This window comes from Trachemys scripta, chromosome 3 (assembly GCF_013100865.1).
Source record: "Trachemys scripta elegans isolate TJP31775 chromosome 3, CAS_Tse_1.0, whole genome shotgun sequence".
NCBI classification, from domain to species: Eukaryota; Metazoa; Chordata; order Testudines; family Emydidae; genus Trachemys; species Trachemys scripta.
This window is the reverse complement of record NC_048300.1, coordinates 158,275,238-158,292,064: the sequence shown is the minus strand read 5'-3', so window position 1 is coordinate 158,292,064 and position 16,827 is coordinate 158,275,238. Positions and strand designations below refer to the sequence as shown.

At 38.6% G+C, this 16,827-nt stretch overlaps 1 protein-coding gene and 1 long non-coding RNA gene across 8 annotated transcripts in view; one reads left to right on the top strand and one right to left on the bottom strand.

The window, feature by feature from the left end:
* Window positions 1–16,827, bottom strand: part of BMP5 (bone morphogenetic protein 5) — a 73,055-nt gene that overhangs the window by 10,944 nt on the left and 45,284 nt on the right. For all 3 annotated transcript variants that reach the window (XM_034766298.1, XM_034766299.1, XM_034766300.1), the window contains one exon: window positions 7,040–7,237. In XM_034766298.1, coding sequence (XP_034622189.1) covers window positions 7,040–7,237 — 198 coding nt within the window. The remainder of the gene's footprint in view (window positions 1–7,039; window positions 7,238–16,827) is intronic.
* The window catches only part of LOC117875218, a 40,758-nt gene continuing 34,394 nt past the window's right edge, over window positions 10,464–16,827 (top strand). For 4 of the 5 annotated variants that reach the window (XR_004645220.1, XR_004645222.1, XR_004645223.1 and 1 more), the window contains exon 1: window positions 12,204–12,929. This is a non-coding gene — a long non-coding RNA (uncharacterized LOC117875218). Of the gene's footprint in view, window positions 11,074–12,203; window positions 12,930–16,827 lie in introns of those variants that run through there. The other variant, XR_004645221.1, reaches the window with a different exon arrangement.

Below are 16,827 nucleotides of genomic sequence, written 5' to 3'. Positions count from 1 at the left end.
AATACTTTGGTAAATTTGGGGTTTTGAATAAAAATTTCAATGTTCAGAAACTGACGTTTTTAAAACTGAGAATGGTTTTCAAAAAACAAAAGTTTTTGGAGGTTTCAGGGCAGGGGTTTGTGTGTCTGTCTTTTTTAACACATTTTCTTGGGAAATGCAGGGGACCTTTTTTAAAATTTCTGATTACAAATAATTTCATTTTCCAGCCTGCTCTATTTAATGTAGTGTGGAATGACATGGTGAGGCTTTCTTGCCTGGAATAGCTCTGGCATATCCTGCAGGTATGTTAGATAGGTACAGCCATTAAAGGTTCTGGTTAGAAGTTGGGCTTGATTCTGCACAGTGCTCTCCAGCTCAGATCACCAAAATGCTGAAATATGTGCTTAGCTTTAAACATGTTAATGGTCTCATTAACTTCAGCTTAATTTTAAATATTTTTTTTCTAGATTGGCCTGGCGTGCTCACCACTAGGATTGTGACCTTGGTTAATAATGCAAATACACTGAGGACTAATATTAGTTCAAAATCTTAAACAAGTTCTCTTTGATAACTTTCTCTGAATATTTTACTAGTTTTAATGCTCCTTGAAGATGAATTTTGAGCTCGCATGCTCAAACTCTCAAAATTAATTTTAAATTCATGTTCCATGAAAAACCACACAAGAAACTGGATTATAAATTATAATACTCATTCAACAAGGAAATAAAGACAATGCCATGTGTCATTTCAAATTTCAAGCACTAAATTTAGAATAGAAAGCGATAGTATAAATGAAATGTGTGAAAAATATGACTGAATAATTTCAGAAAGAAACACGCAGGATAAAGTCACAATCCATTTGTAGATGGCCACAAACAGAAAAACAGGTGGAAGCTGGTGAATAAATTAGTCTTTATCAAGTTTTCCATCAGATTGAGCTCTGGAATCAATTTCTAATTTTTTCCACTTTTCATGTTTAACACACAACCTTCAGCACCAAAAAGACTGTGGAGGGGGCCCTAGGGCTGTGGGAAGAAGGCTCCATGATAAATATGTATGGCATCACTTCAGATATCTTCACAGTATTGAAAATCCCAAAAAACTACTTTTAAGAAAATAGATTAATGCTGTGTGGATGTGAAAAAGTCCCAGGATACTTGATATGCAGACATGCATTCGACACATAGCTTTCTGAAACCTACCTAACCACACACCTATTTAGAATGCTAAACTACTAAAGCAAATTCATATTCCTTCCCTACATTCTGCCTTTTATATAAGACAAATGTTGTGTGTAATGTAACATTACATAAAAGTAGCCACGGTGACATTTACAACAGGATCTGGTGCCAAGGATCCAGTTTCACATTCTGTAGCTTCAAGGTCCATATGCTTATTCTGTCAGGCATCAAAACCATGGGATATTATGACTGAGTAAACTTTGTACCTAAACCATCCAGGGACTGCAGTTGTGTTCCAAATCTGTATGTGGCAGAAGGAGCTGTGGGGGTAGGGTAAGGGAATCAGATTTGTTATTCCTATGCATATTCACTGGCAGTCAGAGAGTATTTTGGTTTCTAAAGAAGAGATGGAAGTTGAGACATATGAACCTGCCTGCATTTACTATCACAAAGTACCATATGCTTAATTAATTAGTGTGACAGCAACCAATAAAATCCAGGAAATACACTGTTTAGCATGTTTTTCCATTCTTATCTCATAGCATCAGGAATAAAAAGTACCACAGCCTTGCTTTTGAATTTCCGGGTAGATGTCAGTTTGCATCACTGCCTTTATATTATTAAAATATAGATTTCATTTTGTGCCAAATTACTATTTCTCCCCCTTTTCAGAACCACTTTTTGAGGAAAAGGCTGGGTTTTGTTTGTTTTTTGTCCATTTCAGGACAAGTTAAAGAAAGAAAAAATACTTTTCCTCTAATCCCTTACTCAGCTAGACAACTCCATTGTGACCAAAATGGAAGTAGCACCTAAGAACTGAAGAAATACTGCAAATTTCACCCCTCTGCGTGGAACAGAACGGGGGGGGGGCCTGGAGGATACATTCTGCTTTCTGCAGTGTGTTCTTGCATTGCATTTAAGCCATGTGCCCTAAAGTTTTCACTCAACAGAGGGAGGTTAAGCACAGACCTGTCAACATCAAGAAGAAAACTTTTGCCAGATTGTTACAATCAGTAACATTATATATACATATATAGGTTTTGTTCTTATTCACATTTTGTTTGCTTGCGTGCACGTGCAGGAGTATTTCAAAAAGGAGTTTCCCAGTTTTAATTAGCTGTAAAGGAGAAAAGAAATGAAATGAAATATGGGAAGTAGGAATGTCTTTCTTGACTTGGTGAGAGAGTGAAATGAACCTAATTCTCATGAGAACAAAAACAAAAGGTAAGAATGATTGGCTTAAAGTCAAGAAAGGAAGTTCCCAAACAAGTGTCTTCTGATAAAGAAATAAGACTAAATGATAAAGAAATAAGACTAAATCCTGTGCTATACAAATGGCAGCAACCGTAACAGGAGCATGTCATGTGGCTTATACAGAACAGCATTTCCCACCAAACCTACCTGACTCTGAGGCATTTGGCCAGAGGTTACACAACAGGTAAAGAGACAGGAAACCAAATTCTGTAATTACACCACTTACAATTCCATTCACTTTGATGGAATTGCATGGGGTATAAATTGGAGTAGAATTTGACCTACTGACATAAGCTTAGGTATTTGCAGTGTTGTTGTACCCACATTCGTCCCAGGATATTAGAGACACAAGGGGTGAGGCAACATCTTTTCTTGGGCCAATTCTATTGGTGAAGAGGCAAGATTTCAAGCTACCCAGAGCTCTTCTTCAAGGTCCTTCTCTAGCCTGAAGAAGAGTTCTGTGTAGCTCAAATGCTTGTCCCTCTCACCAACAGAAGTTGGCCAATAAAAGATATTACCTCACCCACCTTGTCTCTCTAATAAATGTCAATAGTTAAGCTACTATAATCTGCAAACTCCATTGCCTACGCATGAGCAAGAATGAGCACAGTGGGCAGAACTATTAGGTTTTCTATTCATTTTACAGAAGGGGTCACTGTACCTTTTAGATACTGGCCATTGGTAGGGGCTGTGCAGAACTGCTGCACCCCTGCACACTGGGAGAGTGTGCCTTCTTCTGTACCCCTGCAGGGGATGCAGCATACTTTCCCTTGTGAACCTGCCAGCTCCAGTGGCTGGTGTACAAGCAGAGGAGCCCAGAGATTGTGACTACATTCTGCCACTGTGCAAGGACACAAGACACAAGAAGGCTAGTGGTTTATTTTGCTCTCCTCTCCTCCTTCTAACACCCTAGAGCAGCTGAATAGAATCTGTCACTAAGCTTGCAGCTACTGGTATCTTCATTTGCAGATGGTAACTACTGCAACAATAGCTATTATAGATCTTGAAAAGTTGATATTGTTCAAGTCTTATAACTGATACTTAATAACACCCTAATCAAAGGGACTGGTGTACAGCTACACAGTAATGGGTGATGTGGAAATTGTTCAGAGAAGACGAAAGCAAGGCCATGTAAGAGCAACTTGGTTTGCCATGGTGAAAGTAGGTACCAGGGCTTACCCCCCAGAACAGTTTTGTTTTGTGGGACCTCATTACTTGATTGTCTCTTTTCAGCTACACCATTTAATACTTGAAAACAAATCCTGGAGATGCAAACTAAAAGCTCTTCAGCTATACTGTGAAAATATGCAAACAAACTCCAAGACTACTTTTAAGACTTAGCAAACTCTCTCATGCTCAAACAGACCCTTTTATCTTGAAGGAATCCCAAGGCACTTTGCAACATGAAATATAGATGACTAAATATAATTACAGCACCATTTTTCAAAAGAGTTCTGAACAGACCTGAAATTCAGGAAATATGGGTCATGGGATAAGCACGGGAGCAATTCACAGCATATACAGCTAGTGGGGGATATGACCGGCCATCAGTTAACCAAAGGTCAAATAAATGCAATCATTGTTAATATATAGGAATCATTTCATCAACCACTGAAATGCAAGCATCTCTAGGGTGGAACATGACATTTTTTTTTAACAGTGTAGTACAAACAAATTCCTAAACAGCCTCTATAACATCACAGTGACATCTCCAACACTGAAGCCTGGTGTCAAGTATCAGAGGGGTGGGCATTCACCCACGAAAGCTTATGCTCCAATACATCTGTTAGTCTTAAAGGTGCCACAGGACTCTGTTGCTTTTTACTGAAGCCTGGTTGATTTAAAGGGAATAGTGCTGTCTACAGATAAATGGCTTTGATGAATCATTACAAAATGTACTATATCCAGCTTTTAGAGGAGCTTTCACAAAGTTACTAAAACAATTACAAAACGATGGCACATTCATACAATTTGGTGATGTTGGTCAAAAATCATTGATAAACCTCCCAAAACAATTTGAATTTTTTTGACTTTTTGATTTTTGCCACTACAATTCTGAACAGTTCTTTACCTACCTCTTATTTTAAAATTAGTTTCTCGAGAGATAAGAATAGAAATAAAATACATAATGACTGGAGAATAGCACTACCAAACAGGCCTACTTGACTGAATTATGATGATCAGAATCAGTAAAAATGTTGTGGAAAATATGCAACAATGTTTTTTATATATAATTTATGTAGGAAGTATTATTCACCCTCGAAATCAGTGATTACTTCTTTGGAGTCATTCTGGTTGAATGTATCTGAGTAGGTTTCTTTCCAAAACTTCTATTTATGTCACCTAACTCAAAGCCATTTTATGCTAAGAGGAAAATGCATCTTTCTATGGCAAATATTATTTACTGGGAAGGAACAGTTCCTTAGAGCCATTTCTGACCATCTTGCAATTACACACACAGATACAAACACAGACCTGGTGTAAACAGGTGCAACTCTTTCTATTAAAGTCAATGGATTTTGACAGATTCAGACCTGGTGTAAGCAGGCAAAACTCCATTGACTTGACACAGTGAGTTACACCTGCTAATATCAGCTCTGAATGTCTCAGCTGGTTTAGAACATGCTTAATAGATTTTTAAACCTCAATGGATTACCCCTTTTTGAAATTCTAAACGCATTTAGACCCATAATTACTCTTCATTTCTTAGTAAATATGCTTTAAAACAATCAAATGGGGTTTTCTGATATAAAGCAACAATAAGTAGTTTTTTTTCTTCCCCCAGTAATAATTTAAAACAGTCCAGTCTGTTTTATTTATTTATAATTGTTCCCCAGCCTGATTCTTTCTTGGGTTATCAAGTGCTTTCAGGAACAACTCACCTGCAAGATCATTCGAACCATAAATGAGAGAACTTTACAATACCCAAAAGGGACAGGCAAGAGAGCAATTATAAGTAAAGTACCACTAAGTCTTAACAACTTGCAGGTGCTTTTGAATATATGGAGAGGAGGCTTTTCAAAGGCTGGGCTGTCAGGTTCTCAATCCCCGAGCAATATGAAAAGATGCATGCTTTCTCTCTGCTGCCTGCCTCACAGGATAATTTCTGCTCCAATCCCTCAATGTAGAGTGGGGCAAAGAGGAAGAAGCCCTGCCTTAGTGGACAGCACAGCATTTTATTTATATTTTACATACTAATAAAACCCACCACCACGACAGGTATTAATAATAATAATACTGACTGAGCTCTTTTTCCTTTTTTGTGACATTTTACGGGTGTTGACATTTATTTATACCTTAAAAGCAGGTTTTGGATCCAGTAGATCACCTGGTAAATCTCCATAGCCTCTGACAGAAACACTTCGACAGCCAATCCCAAGTGATCATCACTTTGTTTGTCAACTCAGCAGCAGTTTGTACTCAGTAAAGGTGAAATCCATCCCTGAGCAGATGGCCAGCACAAGGCTTATACACTGCTTAAGAGACACTTAACCTGCTATTTTGAGGGTCTGAATGGAACCTGCATGGTGCACAGGACCTGTACTAATCTCTGCAAATATATGAATGCCACCCTATGGCTGAATTCTGGCCACAAAACTGCATTCCAGGGCACTAATTTACTTACATAATGGACATGTTGGAGAGGCTGGCAACAGCTTTCAAGAAAAATTCTTGATCCACTAGTACTATACTCTACTATAGTATCCTCTAAAAGATACATATTTAGATGTGCAGGTCCTGTCCCCAAAAAGGAAAACTAAGGTTTCTTCAAAAGGGGGAGATCTTGAATTTCAAACAAGTTCTTCATATTCCTCTAACTGGAAACATATCAGGAAATAATTTATTGACCATAATTAATTCCAGACACCTGATGGAGCAAGCAACCACCTTGAGCATCCTTGTTTGCATTAGTGTCTGACTATGTGAGTTTTTCAACACCTTTCAAGTAAGAAAGAGATCAAATTGCACAAGGCATACTAGCATTTAGGGATACCATGTGGATTTATAACACCAAGAGAAATCTGAGTTGTCTAAAACAACAAATGGATTGCACTCATCCCACTAGATAGCTTTTTCTTCTCTGAAAGATGAGACATGGAAAATAGTTTTCATATAAGAACCATTTAAGTGACTTATCAAAAGGTTCAAATTCACCACATTTGGAATAAGTAGTACTTTAATTATCTGCATACCATGTACACTGCTATTTGCGAGAAGGAATTTTAGTTGGATGGCTCACCTGCACTGGTAAAACATTGAAAAAGTATACTGAGTTACCCAATCACCCTCTAGTATATTAAAAGTTCACACAGCCCAGTACACATTTAACCGAGCAAGACATGTACTGGTAGCTGTAGCTGATTTACACATTTTCAATCTCATTACTGACTGTTTCTTTAATTTGAGTTGGATCTTTCACCTTTTCCCAGCCAAAGTTCTCAGTGAATAATTCATCAGCCAAGAAGACTGAGGCTGTTGAACCATCATTGCATTATTCAACTGGACCAAATAACCTGAGAATGGACACATTTATTTCACAGCACCTAACTTTTGAAATGTGCCAACTTGCGGTTGTACTCACAGATGCCCACTATATAGATGGTACTATGGCTTCTTCATCTTACCTGCTACACTGGGCATCCTGGAAGAATCCTGATGGCTACTGGATTTGTTGCGGTTCTGATTTTTCTTTTTATTGTTGGCTGCTCGGACAGATCGAAAAAGCACTTCACTTGCCTTGAAGAATGCAACCATAAATGGCTGCTTTGATTGAGGCCCTTGTCTTCCTATAAGGCCAGCTGATTTAACATTGATACTACGACCTATAAAATAATGCAGACATACAATTAATACCACACATACTGTCAAATTTTGCTTTTTCTGGTTGCCAGATAAATATATGGGTGAAATCCTGGCCCAAATGATGTCATTTTTGCAATTGTCTTCATTGGGGCAAGGATTTTACCCATGATCCTGAAATTACAATATTAGAAACCTTAGCCTTATTTTGTTGAATGTAATCTAAAAGGAAGAGAACTCAACAGATTTATTTACAAAAGTTTCAACAACTTCACAGTCTACCACTGCATGAAAACACTGTCTACACATTCTACACAAAACCCTGATATATTAATTCAGTGGTATATGTACTGATCTATTGCAAAGAAATAAATCAACTCCATTAACTTCTATCCTCTTGGAAAAGGATAACATGATGCAGTCATCTTATTTTACATCACAAGTATGTTAAATCTAGAATTCTATTTCCCTAACTCAAATCAGTAGGAATGAGAAGCGTAGGCAATAAATATAGTTATGCTTTAAACAATGTAAAGCATTACTCCAAGTTCATGTGAAGTCATTACTATAGATACGGGGGCACTCAATCTTTCAGGAGAAATATAAAAGAGTTTGAAATATGTACATGATTGACTCCGGTTCTGCTCCTAAGGGATGTACATACTTCTTTGAAATATTTGTTCAGTCAGGACTGTGTGGTAACCTCACTGTATTGGAGGAACTGACCCTCCCTAGAAGAAAAGTAAGCAAAACAAGTCATTGAAACTGCATCAGTGACATTTTAACAAATAAACCCTTGCTCTTAACAGAATTTATTTTGGCAGCATAAACACTTTTGTGTGTACGTGTATTATGCAGAGCCCTTCAACCGTCAGAAAATGAGACAGTGTCACATGAAGCTGTGCAGCTGTGCAAGGGTGGGGGACACAGAGGTCCTGTAAATGTGAAGGTATTGGTAAAGAAATAGTCTATGCACTGGTGTGGGCAGTATCAGGGCATTCAACTATTGTCCTAATAGATTGGAAGGTTTGTTAAATAGCTACAAGGATAATAAAGGGGAGCATCTGCCTCACAAATGTACTGTATAATGCCATTAAACTTAATTTTACTAGAAAAAGACCTTACAAATAATCATAGGAGTAAACCTTAAACAAATAAGCCTATAGGTTTCCTTTTAAACGCAAACTTACAGTGGCTCCTTGCCAGAGTCTATATTTCTTAGAAAAACTCTATCACTGGCGTAAATGAAAGAGGCAGTTTGATTTGTGGTTAAAGCAGTTTCCATTCTACTTCCACTGTAACAAATGTATTAATTCAGCTCAGACTTCCTCCTTCTGGCAGCCCTTTTGCTGTAAAAAGAGAAATTAGAAGTTCCAGCCAAATACCATACCTTGAACTGACCCACTTCAATACATAAACACTTTTACAACATGTTTATTCAGGTGTAGCACTTTAAATTGGTTTAAGATGTTTCCAGTGACAGAGAACCCAGCAAAGGCAAAAGAAGAACTGAGAAAGTTAGCAGTTTTGGAGCAGAGTAACTGGCAACATATTCTGAACTATTTTGATAATTGCTTTTTTGACTAGAAGGGAAAAATTATTTGTTGAAGCTTCTGATTTTATTTTTAAATGGCTTTTTAGTTTTGTGTTTATCTAATTCTTCTCTTCATCTATTTAAATGACTATGAAATAACACATTAAAATTAATCTCTGAATGTTCAAGTCTTGTAGCAGGTCAGATATGAAACACTGTACAGACTATTCTCTATTCATTACAACATGGACCGACCAGCCACTTACCACAAAGTTCCAGGTTTCCTTTACTTTTCTAGAGGGAATTCTTTTTGTTCCAGTGACTTTCAGAATTTTAATTTTATCTGTAAAAGATTAATACCTTACTGGCAGACATTTTAGGAATCCTATTAGATTTATGTACTGAGGACTGTAAAAGATGTGTGTAGGTTCTCTAAATTTAAATCTAGGTTCACTGAATTTACAAAGGTGGATATTGTGTGAGAAGCAAAATACCCTTCAAACCCATGTGAACACCCTTTAAAATAACTTTTAATATTATTAAGTTTCCTCTTGGTTTCCTTTAGACTTCAGCAGTGAGATGACTATTAAGATTCCACAAGTTAAGGTTTACTTACTTACTCAAGGTATAGAGATATAAACCATAAAAAAAAAAAATCGAAGCCCATAACCCGCACTCTTTTTAGACACAGAAGCAGTTTATGTGGCTCTATACCTTCTGTTTATTTGATCTTTTGAGTAGCCAAACTAAGTTTTTTTTAGGAAAAGAGGTTTTTTCCTCCAACTCTACTGTGGATAAGGACACAATTCTACCAGAACTCAAGTCAATGGTAAAAGTCCAACTGACATTTTACTTCTAAACACTTTGAGTCCCATTATCTACCTTGGTTTATTATATGCCTTAGGTTTAATTGCATCTTTCAGATGATTCCATATAAATATACACTTTTCCACAAGTAGCTACATTTTACATTTGGTAATTACCCTAATTTATCTAAATACATATCAAACTATGTACTGTCTCCTGTAGGTTATTTCTGTGCAGACTACTGAAAGAATCTAAGAATTTGTGTTTACAGAGCGTCCATAAGACTGCTCCCTGGGAAGAACAGGAATCCCACTCAGACCAAAGAATATAGAAGTTTGCCCCTCCCTAAACCTGGGGATCCCTCAAACCCCATGCCTCTGAACTGCCTCAAGCTCCCTGTCCCTACTCTACTTCATCCAATGTGCTAACGGCTTGCTTGTTAGCCACTGCTCCCAGACTAAACCTTCATCTGTAGTGCAGATTTCAGGAGGTGTGCTACACTGTGGCAAGGGAAGTGGATAAGTTAATGCTTAACAAGGTCTGTCAACATTAGTTTATCAAAAAGTCTTGAATGGCTAGTGACAGGAACAGTTATTACTCAAACCTGAATATATCTAAACAGATTAGCTTGAGAGAGAGAGAAAGACAGATTCACTTTGCAAAATTTTGAAAACTGTTCTATTCTTTGCAGCCAAAACCTGTAGTTCTTACTCCACGTGCCAGCAAACCCTCTTTTGATTTCACTGGGAGAACCGTAGGTTCAGGTCCTCTTGAGACACAATTCTCCATGATATAGTATTAGTGTGATATATTCCAAAAGTTGTTGCATCACTCAGGTTGCACCACCCCTTTCAGAGTCATATCAAATGGCAAAGTGCATCTCTGACTCTTCACAGGAGTCAGTTAACTCTTCTATTAATAATTAGATCACAGTTACATTTATCTCGCACCTTTAATCCTGAAAGATTTCAAAGCTCATATCTCCAGTACTGTATGTACATACAGAATCACAAAAATACCATCAACATTGAAGTGGAGGGCAGCAAGCTGGTGATCAACTGGCACCCAGCTCACTGAGCCAGAACAAGGACCAATCCCTACTCTTGAAAAAAATATGCACAGCAGTCAGCAATTACTTTTCAAGATGAGGATCCAGAGAGCTCCCATAACCTTCTCTATCCTAATATGCCAGCATGCACTTCGCAAACCAATGAAGATAAATGATGCTTACTTACTTGTAACTAGAGTTCTTCAGGATGGACTTTGAACATTCACACTCTTGGGGATGCACTGACCAAGTGCATCCGGGATGATGGAATCTTCTAGTTGTAGTGCCACCCTTCCTTTCCCTGCCCTTTGCTTGGTCAGAGAAGAGGCATGGCACGCATTGCCACCTCAGTTTCTTCCAATCACTAAAGTGGAATATGAACTAACCCTAAAATAGGACTCTGCAAGAGAAGGGAAGGTGGATGGAGAAAGTGAATATGCAGAGTCCAGCTCGAAGAACTCCTGTTACAAGTAAGTAACATTCATTTCTTCTTTGAGAATCCTCTGTATATTCCTATTCTTGGGTTGGTTTGGTGAGCAGTACTGTAAATTGGAAGGAGGGCGCACAGTCCTACCTAAACAATGTACTCCCCCGCCGAACTGTGTACTCCCCCGCCGAACTGTGCATCAGACCTGGATGTCCTAGCCAGTGCATAAATGTCTTGTAAAAGTATGCATGGAGATCCATGTAGCAGCCCTCCGTATATCAATAAGGGGAATATGCTTAGTGAATGCTACAGATGTCACAACTCCTCTAGTGGAATGTACTCTAGAGAGTGAAGCTGCACGGTAACACTCTTCAATACACAGCCTGATCCACCTACAGCGGGATTGTGCTAAAATGGCCTGACCCCTTGAAGAACCAGCATATGAAATAAATAATTTGGGAGAAGACCTAAAGCTCTTAGTTCTGTCCCGGTAGAATGAGAGCTCTCTCTTCGCATCTAAGGAACATAATTTAGATTTCCCTTTACCTGTAATAGTTTTTGGGGAAAGAAATAGGTAAATATATACTTTGATTTACATGAAATTCTGAAACCACCTTTGGAAGGAATTTAGGGTTTGATCTAAGAACCATCTTATTTTTTATGAAAGGCAGTATCGGGGGGTCCAGCATCAATGCATGTAGCACATGGACACTGCTAGTAGAAATGATTGCTATTATAAAGGCTGTCTTCACAGAGAGATGAAACAAAGAATAGCTCATGTTAAAGCTAAGTTCAAATTCCATGGAGGGACAGGGTCCCAAATTGGGGGATATAGATTCAATAAACCTTTTAAAAAGCTTTTTGCCAAATTGTTTGTGCATTATGGATTTACCATCAGTGTAATATGGAATGCTGCTGTTGCTGCTAATTGGACTTTAATGGAGGAGGGAGACAAGCCCATTGTCCTTAAGTGTAACAAGTATTCCAAAACCAGTTGCATAGGGACAGAAACTGGATCAATACTCCTATTACTTACCCAGATAACATATCTCTTCCATTTGAAATTGTAGCTGCTTTGGTAGATGGTTTTTGAGCATTAATAAGAATTCACTGCACTTTAATGGAGCATGATTTTTCCAAATCTTGTATTTTCCATTGAACAGATGGAGTAATTCCTTATACCATGTTGTCTTGATCATGCTGGGGCAACTAGAATCATTCTGGCGAATCTTGTTTTATTTTCTTTGAGGGTTAGGAGAAATGCATTTACACCAGACACATTCTCCAATGTAGGAGGAATGTGTCCTTCAATGACTGTTCATCTGAGCCTGGTCTCAAGCAAAAACAAGCACATTTTGTAATGAATCTTTCAGTGACTAGATCTAGGTCATGAATTCCCCAAAGGTTGAAACTGTTCTGAATCATTGAGTCCTTAAGATACCATGTATGCATCTGCAAGGAATCTCTGCTCAGATGATCTGCAAGCTCCCTGTGTCGTCCTGCAACACATAAGGCAATTGGAGAAATGTTGTATAGGATACACCAGTCCAAGTTTTGTCACCTCATGGCATAGGTGAGATGATTAAGTTTCTCCTTGTTTGTTCACATAATAAACTGCAGACATGTCATCCATGGCCACCTGGATTACCACATCCTGAATCTCCAGAAGAAATGCCTTGAGAACCAGCTGAATGGCCTTCAGTTCTAACACATTTATGTGTAGTAAGGATTCCTTATCGTTCCAAAGACCTCAAATGTAAAGGTTGAGGAGGTGTGTGCCCCTGCCTATTCTGGACTCATCTATTGTTTGCAAAGGAGGAAGTGGATTGAACAATACTCCCTTGAGGACATCTTGTGGTTTCAGTCACCATATTAGAAAGAAGCACCTTTCTCAGAATGGTGAGTATTTTGAGCATATTGTCCATACTGTGTTTGAAGTTCTTTAATAGCCAATGCTGAAGTGGCCTCATTCTGACTCTGGTATATGAGGACATATTCGTTGCAGATACTATGAAGCCCATTAACTCCAGGAAATACATTATCCTCTGAGAGGCTTGCAGCAGCAGTCTCTGTATAGTGGTCTTTAGTTCCAAAATTGTCTCCCTTATGGAATTGAGGATCCCCCAATGAAGGGAATCTTTTGCGATGTAATCAGAAGCGACTTCTCTTTGTTTATGAGAAGACCTATGTTTTCACACAGAGAAAAAGTGACTTGAATGGCTTTGTTTAAATCCTTTTCCTACAGGGCCTTGAGCACCCAATCATCTAAGCAAGGGAAAACAAAGATCCCTTGTCTCTTTAAATGTGCTGCTACTGGAGTCAATCATTTGATAAAATCCCTGTGCACAGTGGAGAGGCCAAAGGGTAAGACTCTGTATTGGAAATGATCCAAACCAAGGACAAAATGTAGATAGTTGTGGTGAGATGGTCTTACGGGAATGTGGAAATATGTATCTTTGAGGTCAACAGCAGCAAACCAATCCAGGGTTGACAGGGAGGGAAATAATCAGAGCCAGAGATAGCATTCTGAATTAAAACTTCCTGACATATCTGTTTAGAGCCCTGAGATCCATAACTGGTCTGAAACCTCAATTTTTCCTTCAGGATTAGAAAGTAGAACCCCTTCTTTCTGTAAATTAAAGGTACTTTTTCTACAGCCCCTGCATGCAGTACAGCTTGTACTTCTGTTCTTAATCTCTCATAAAAGGGAGAACAGTGGGGGCTACATGGCAGAAAGGATTTGAATTGGATGGAATAAAACTTTCCCTTAATATTTTCCCCTTTGTTTCAGTTAACTACATGCACACAAAACCCCCCCTCAAGAACAATGTGGGATCAAGTAGAGTCTGTGTGTTGCACTGCCTAGGCCCAACAAAGTCAGGCCACTCAAGTCCCACCATGCCTAGGCCGAAGTCAAAGCTGAAGTTTTAGCTTTAACTTCCGGCAATCTTCCTGTTGTTGCCTTAAGTCCAACCAGCAAAATTAATTTTACATATTTTTTGTGGTTTATCTATACTTGTTGAAAGTGGTATTTGAAAAGCACTTTAAGGCAAGCTCCCTGGATAATTTATGAACATCTGAGGAGCCATGGAACAGTATATTCTACTATAGTATGATATATTATTTAAAAGAAAAATGTTGTAATCATATAAAAATATGGCCCTTTAAATATTTGACCTATTCTTTAAATTTAATGCACTTAAACTGTGAATGGTATGTGGGAGTCTTTCAGTTTTCTTGGCATGCTTAGTATATTTTCAGCAAGAGGATAAAATAGGGAGAGATTGGATTCTTCAGTCATCTATTAGAAGAGTTAAAAAGAGCCAATAGCCTTCAAATAAAACTAACCAAACTCCTATTTTTTGCATCTGGAATGCTGGCAACTATCTAAGTGATGCAGTGGGCCTGATTCTGAACTCAGATTTATCCCAGTGAAAGTCAACTGATCACAGTGAAATCACGTCTGATGTTCTCTATCTGCTTAAGCTCAAAAGACTGTCTCTTTCACGAACAGAAGTTGGTCCAGTGAAAGATATTACCTCACCCACCTTGCTTTCTAGTATGAGTGACTACAGTCTCAGGCCTAGTGTTTCTACTATTTAAGATCCAAATGTGTACTCAGTTCTGTAACGTATGGTCCCTCTTTTAAGGAGCTCATAATCTACTTTATCTACAAGCAGAGGCATCATGGAATGCACAGACTCATGTGGCTCAGTTTACCTACAAATAGAGATATAGCTAATAGATGGGCAATATATCAAACAAATGCCCCATACTTGGTGGATTAATATTGATGGGCCTCATGGAGGAAAAAAATGAAGAAAGGATCTAAAAGGAAGGGTTGCTCACTGACACACAAGGAGACGGGGGACACCCAGTACAATGTGGCCCTGATCCTCACTCTAGCCTTCAAGCATTACCAGAATAATAATTATAGGGGGAGCAAGTAGGTATTCATATATTTAGGTTGCCTAAGATTTTCCATTAGAAAGCATTCTTGCAACCATTTTTCTCTGAGAAGCTCTCACACCTAAATTGTTTGCAGTAGACCTTTGGTATTCTCCATTGGGAGGATCCACTTGCTCTATAAAATGCCTTTTCTTTGTCCCATGAAATTCCACTCAAATTTGGCTGAGACATAAATTAAAAATACAAACAAAAGTAGAAGTAAAATACAAGTAAAAGTACAAGTAATGCTCTCTCTGACTTGCCTGAGGAAAACTTTGGCAGCCTGCCAAAATCATGGAACATTCAAAGGCCAGGCTCATGCCGCCATGAAAGCATCACCTCCATCGCCACCAGATGTTGCATGGAAGCTGGCCAGCCCCAACGCAGCATGTGGTCCCAGTGGCCCAGTTATTCTCTCACCCTTGAGGCACTATAGGAGGCAGGATCTTCCCCAATTCCCAGGTGGTAAGAAATGGAGGCTCATGGGGTAGGAGGGGGGTGAAAGAGAAAGAGGCAGGCCAGGCTCCAACCATCCCCAAAACCCAGCACATGGCACAAGTGGCCAATCTCCCTCTCTGTGGGCAGCACATGGGGCAGGAGCTACCTCAAATCTGGGGGAGAGGAGAGAGAGCACATCACTCCAAGTTGGGCTTCCCTGGACCCAGTTTAGGTAATGGAGGCAGACTTGGGGCAGCTGCTCCACACAGCATGCACATTTCAAACACTGACAGAATTCCAATTCACAATAATAAATGCTGCTAGAAGCAGCTTTAACTCTTTCAAAGTTGCTCTGAGATTCTAATCCCATAATGCTCAGCAACAGGAGAAAGAGCCAAGAGCAGCATGGGCATAGAAAGCTGCATGGAAAGTGCAGGGTCTGAAAGCTCTCCTTGAAGCTGAACTGAGATCTGTGTGTCTGCAGTCTGCTCTCTCTGTGGATTTTCTGTCCTTGATGTTACAGAGCTACATCTTCTTTCTCCTTTGTATTTAGGAGAGAACGTGTTGAGTTCTCTCTAGAGTGAAAAACATGACAGCAAAAGAAATACTGATACTTTTTCCTCTACCGTGGGTTCTTATGTTCCTGTAGCACAAATGATGTGCAAACTGTCACTAATTTCCAATTATACCAATGTTAGGCATGAAAACAAAAGGTGCTGAGTCACTCACACCATTTTTAGAGGCCTATGGGGTGCATGCTCGATATTCAGCATACAATGAAGTTTTTCAAATTGCTTCTGCATCTGCATAAATGATATGTTGGAATTCATCTAGTACCCCACTTGTATCAGTGTGAAAGAGATCACCTCATTTTAAACACCACAGAGGCTTTCAGCATCAAAAGGATGGAATCAGCAAGAAGAATACTGAGGAGATAAATGCAGACATTTAAAAAATAAAAAAACCCACATGATCCTTAATTTACCACAGCTCCAGGGAAATGGTAAATTATATGTTGACAGCTTCCATATGTGTTATGCAACTCTTCATTTTTACTATTCAATATATGTCCCATTAACAGAAAAATGGCTACATTTCATACCAAAGGATGGCTGTGATACTAAATACATCTTAAAGAAAAAACACATTACAATGCCATGTGAACATTTGTACGTTTTCAGCATTTTCAAGGGAAAAAAATATGAACTACATTAACCAGACATTTCTTATTCTTAATGCACTATTGTTTTAAAATAGTAATCATTTAGATTTTTAATGTAAACATTATTTTTCAGACTTCACCAAGTGGGATGGCTCAAGAAAAATATCCATTTTTCTAATTCCCCGAAAATTCTTCTACAAATGACATTGAAAAAATAATTACTAATCAATATTGTATTGCAGTAGCATC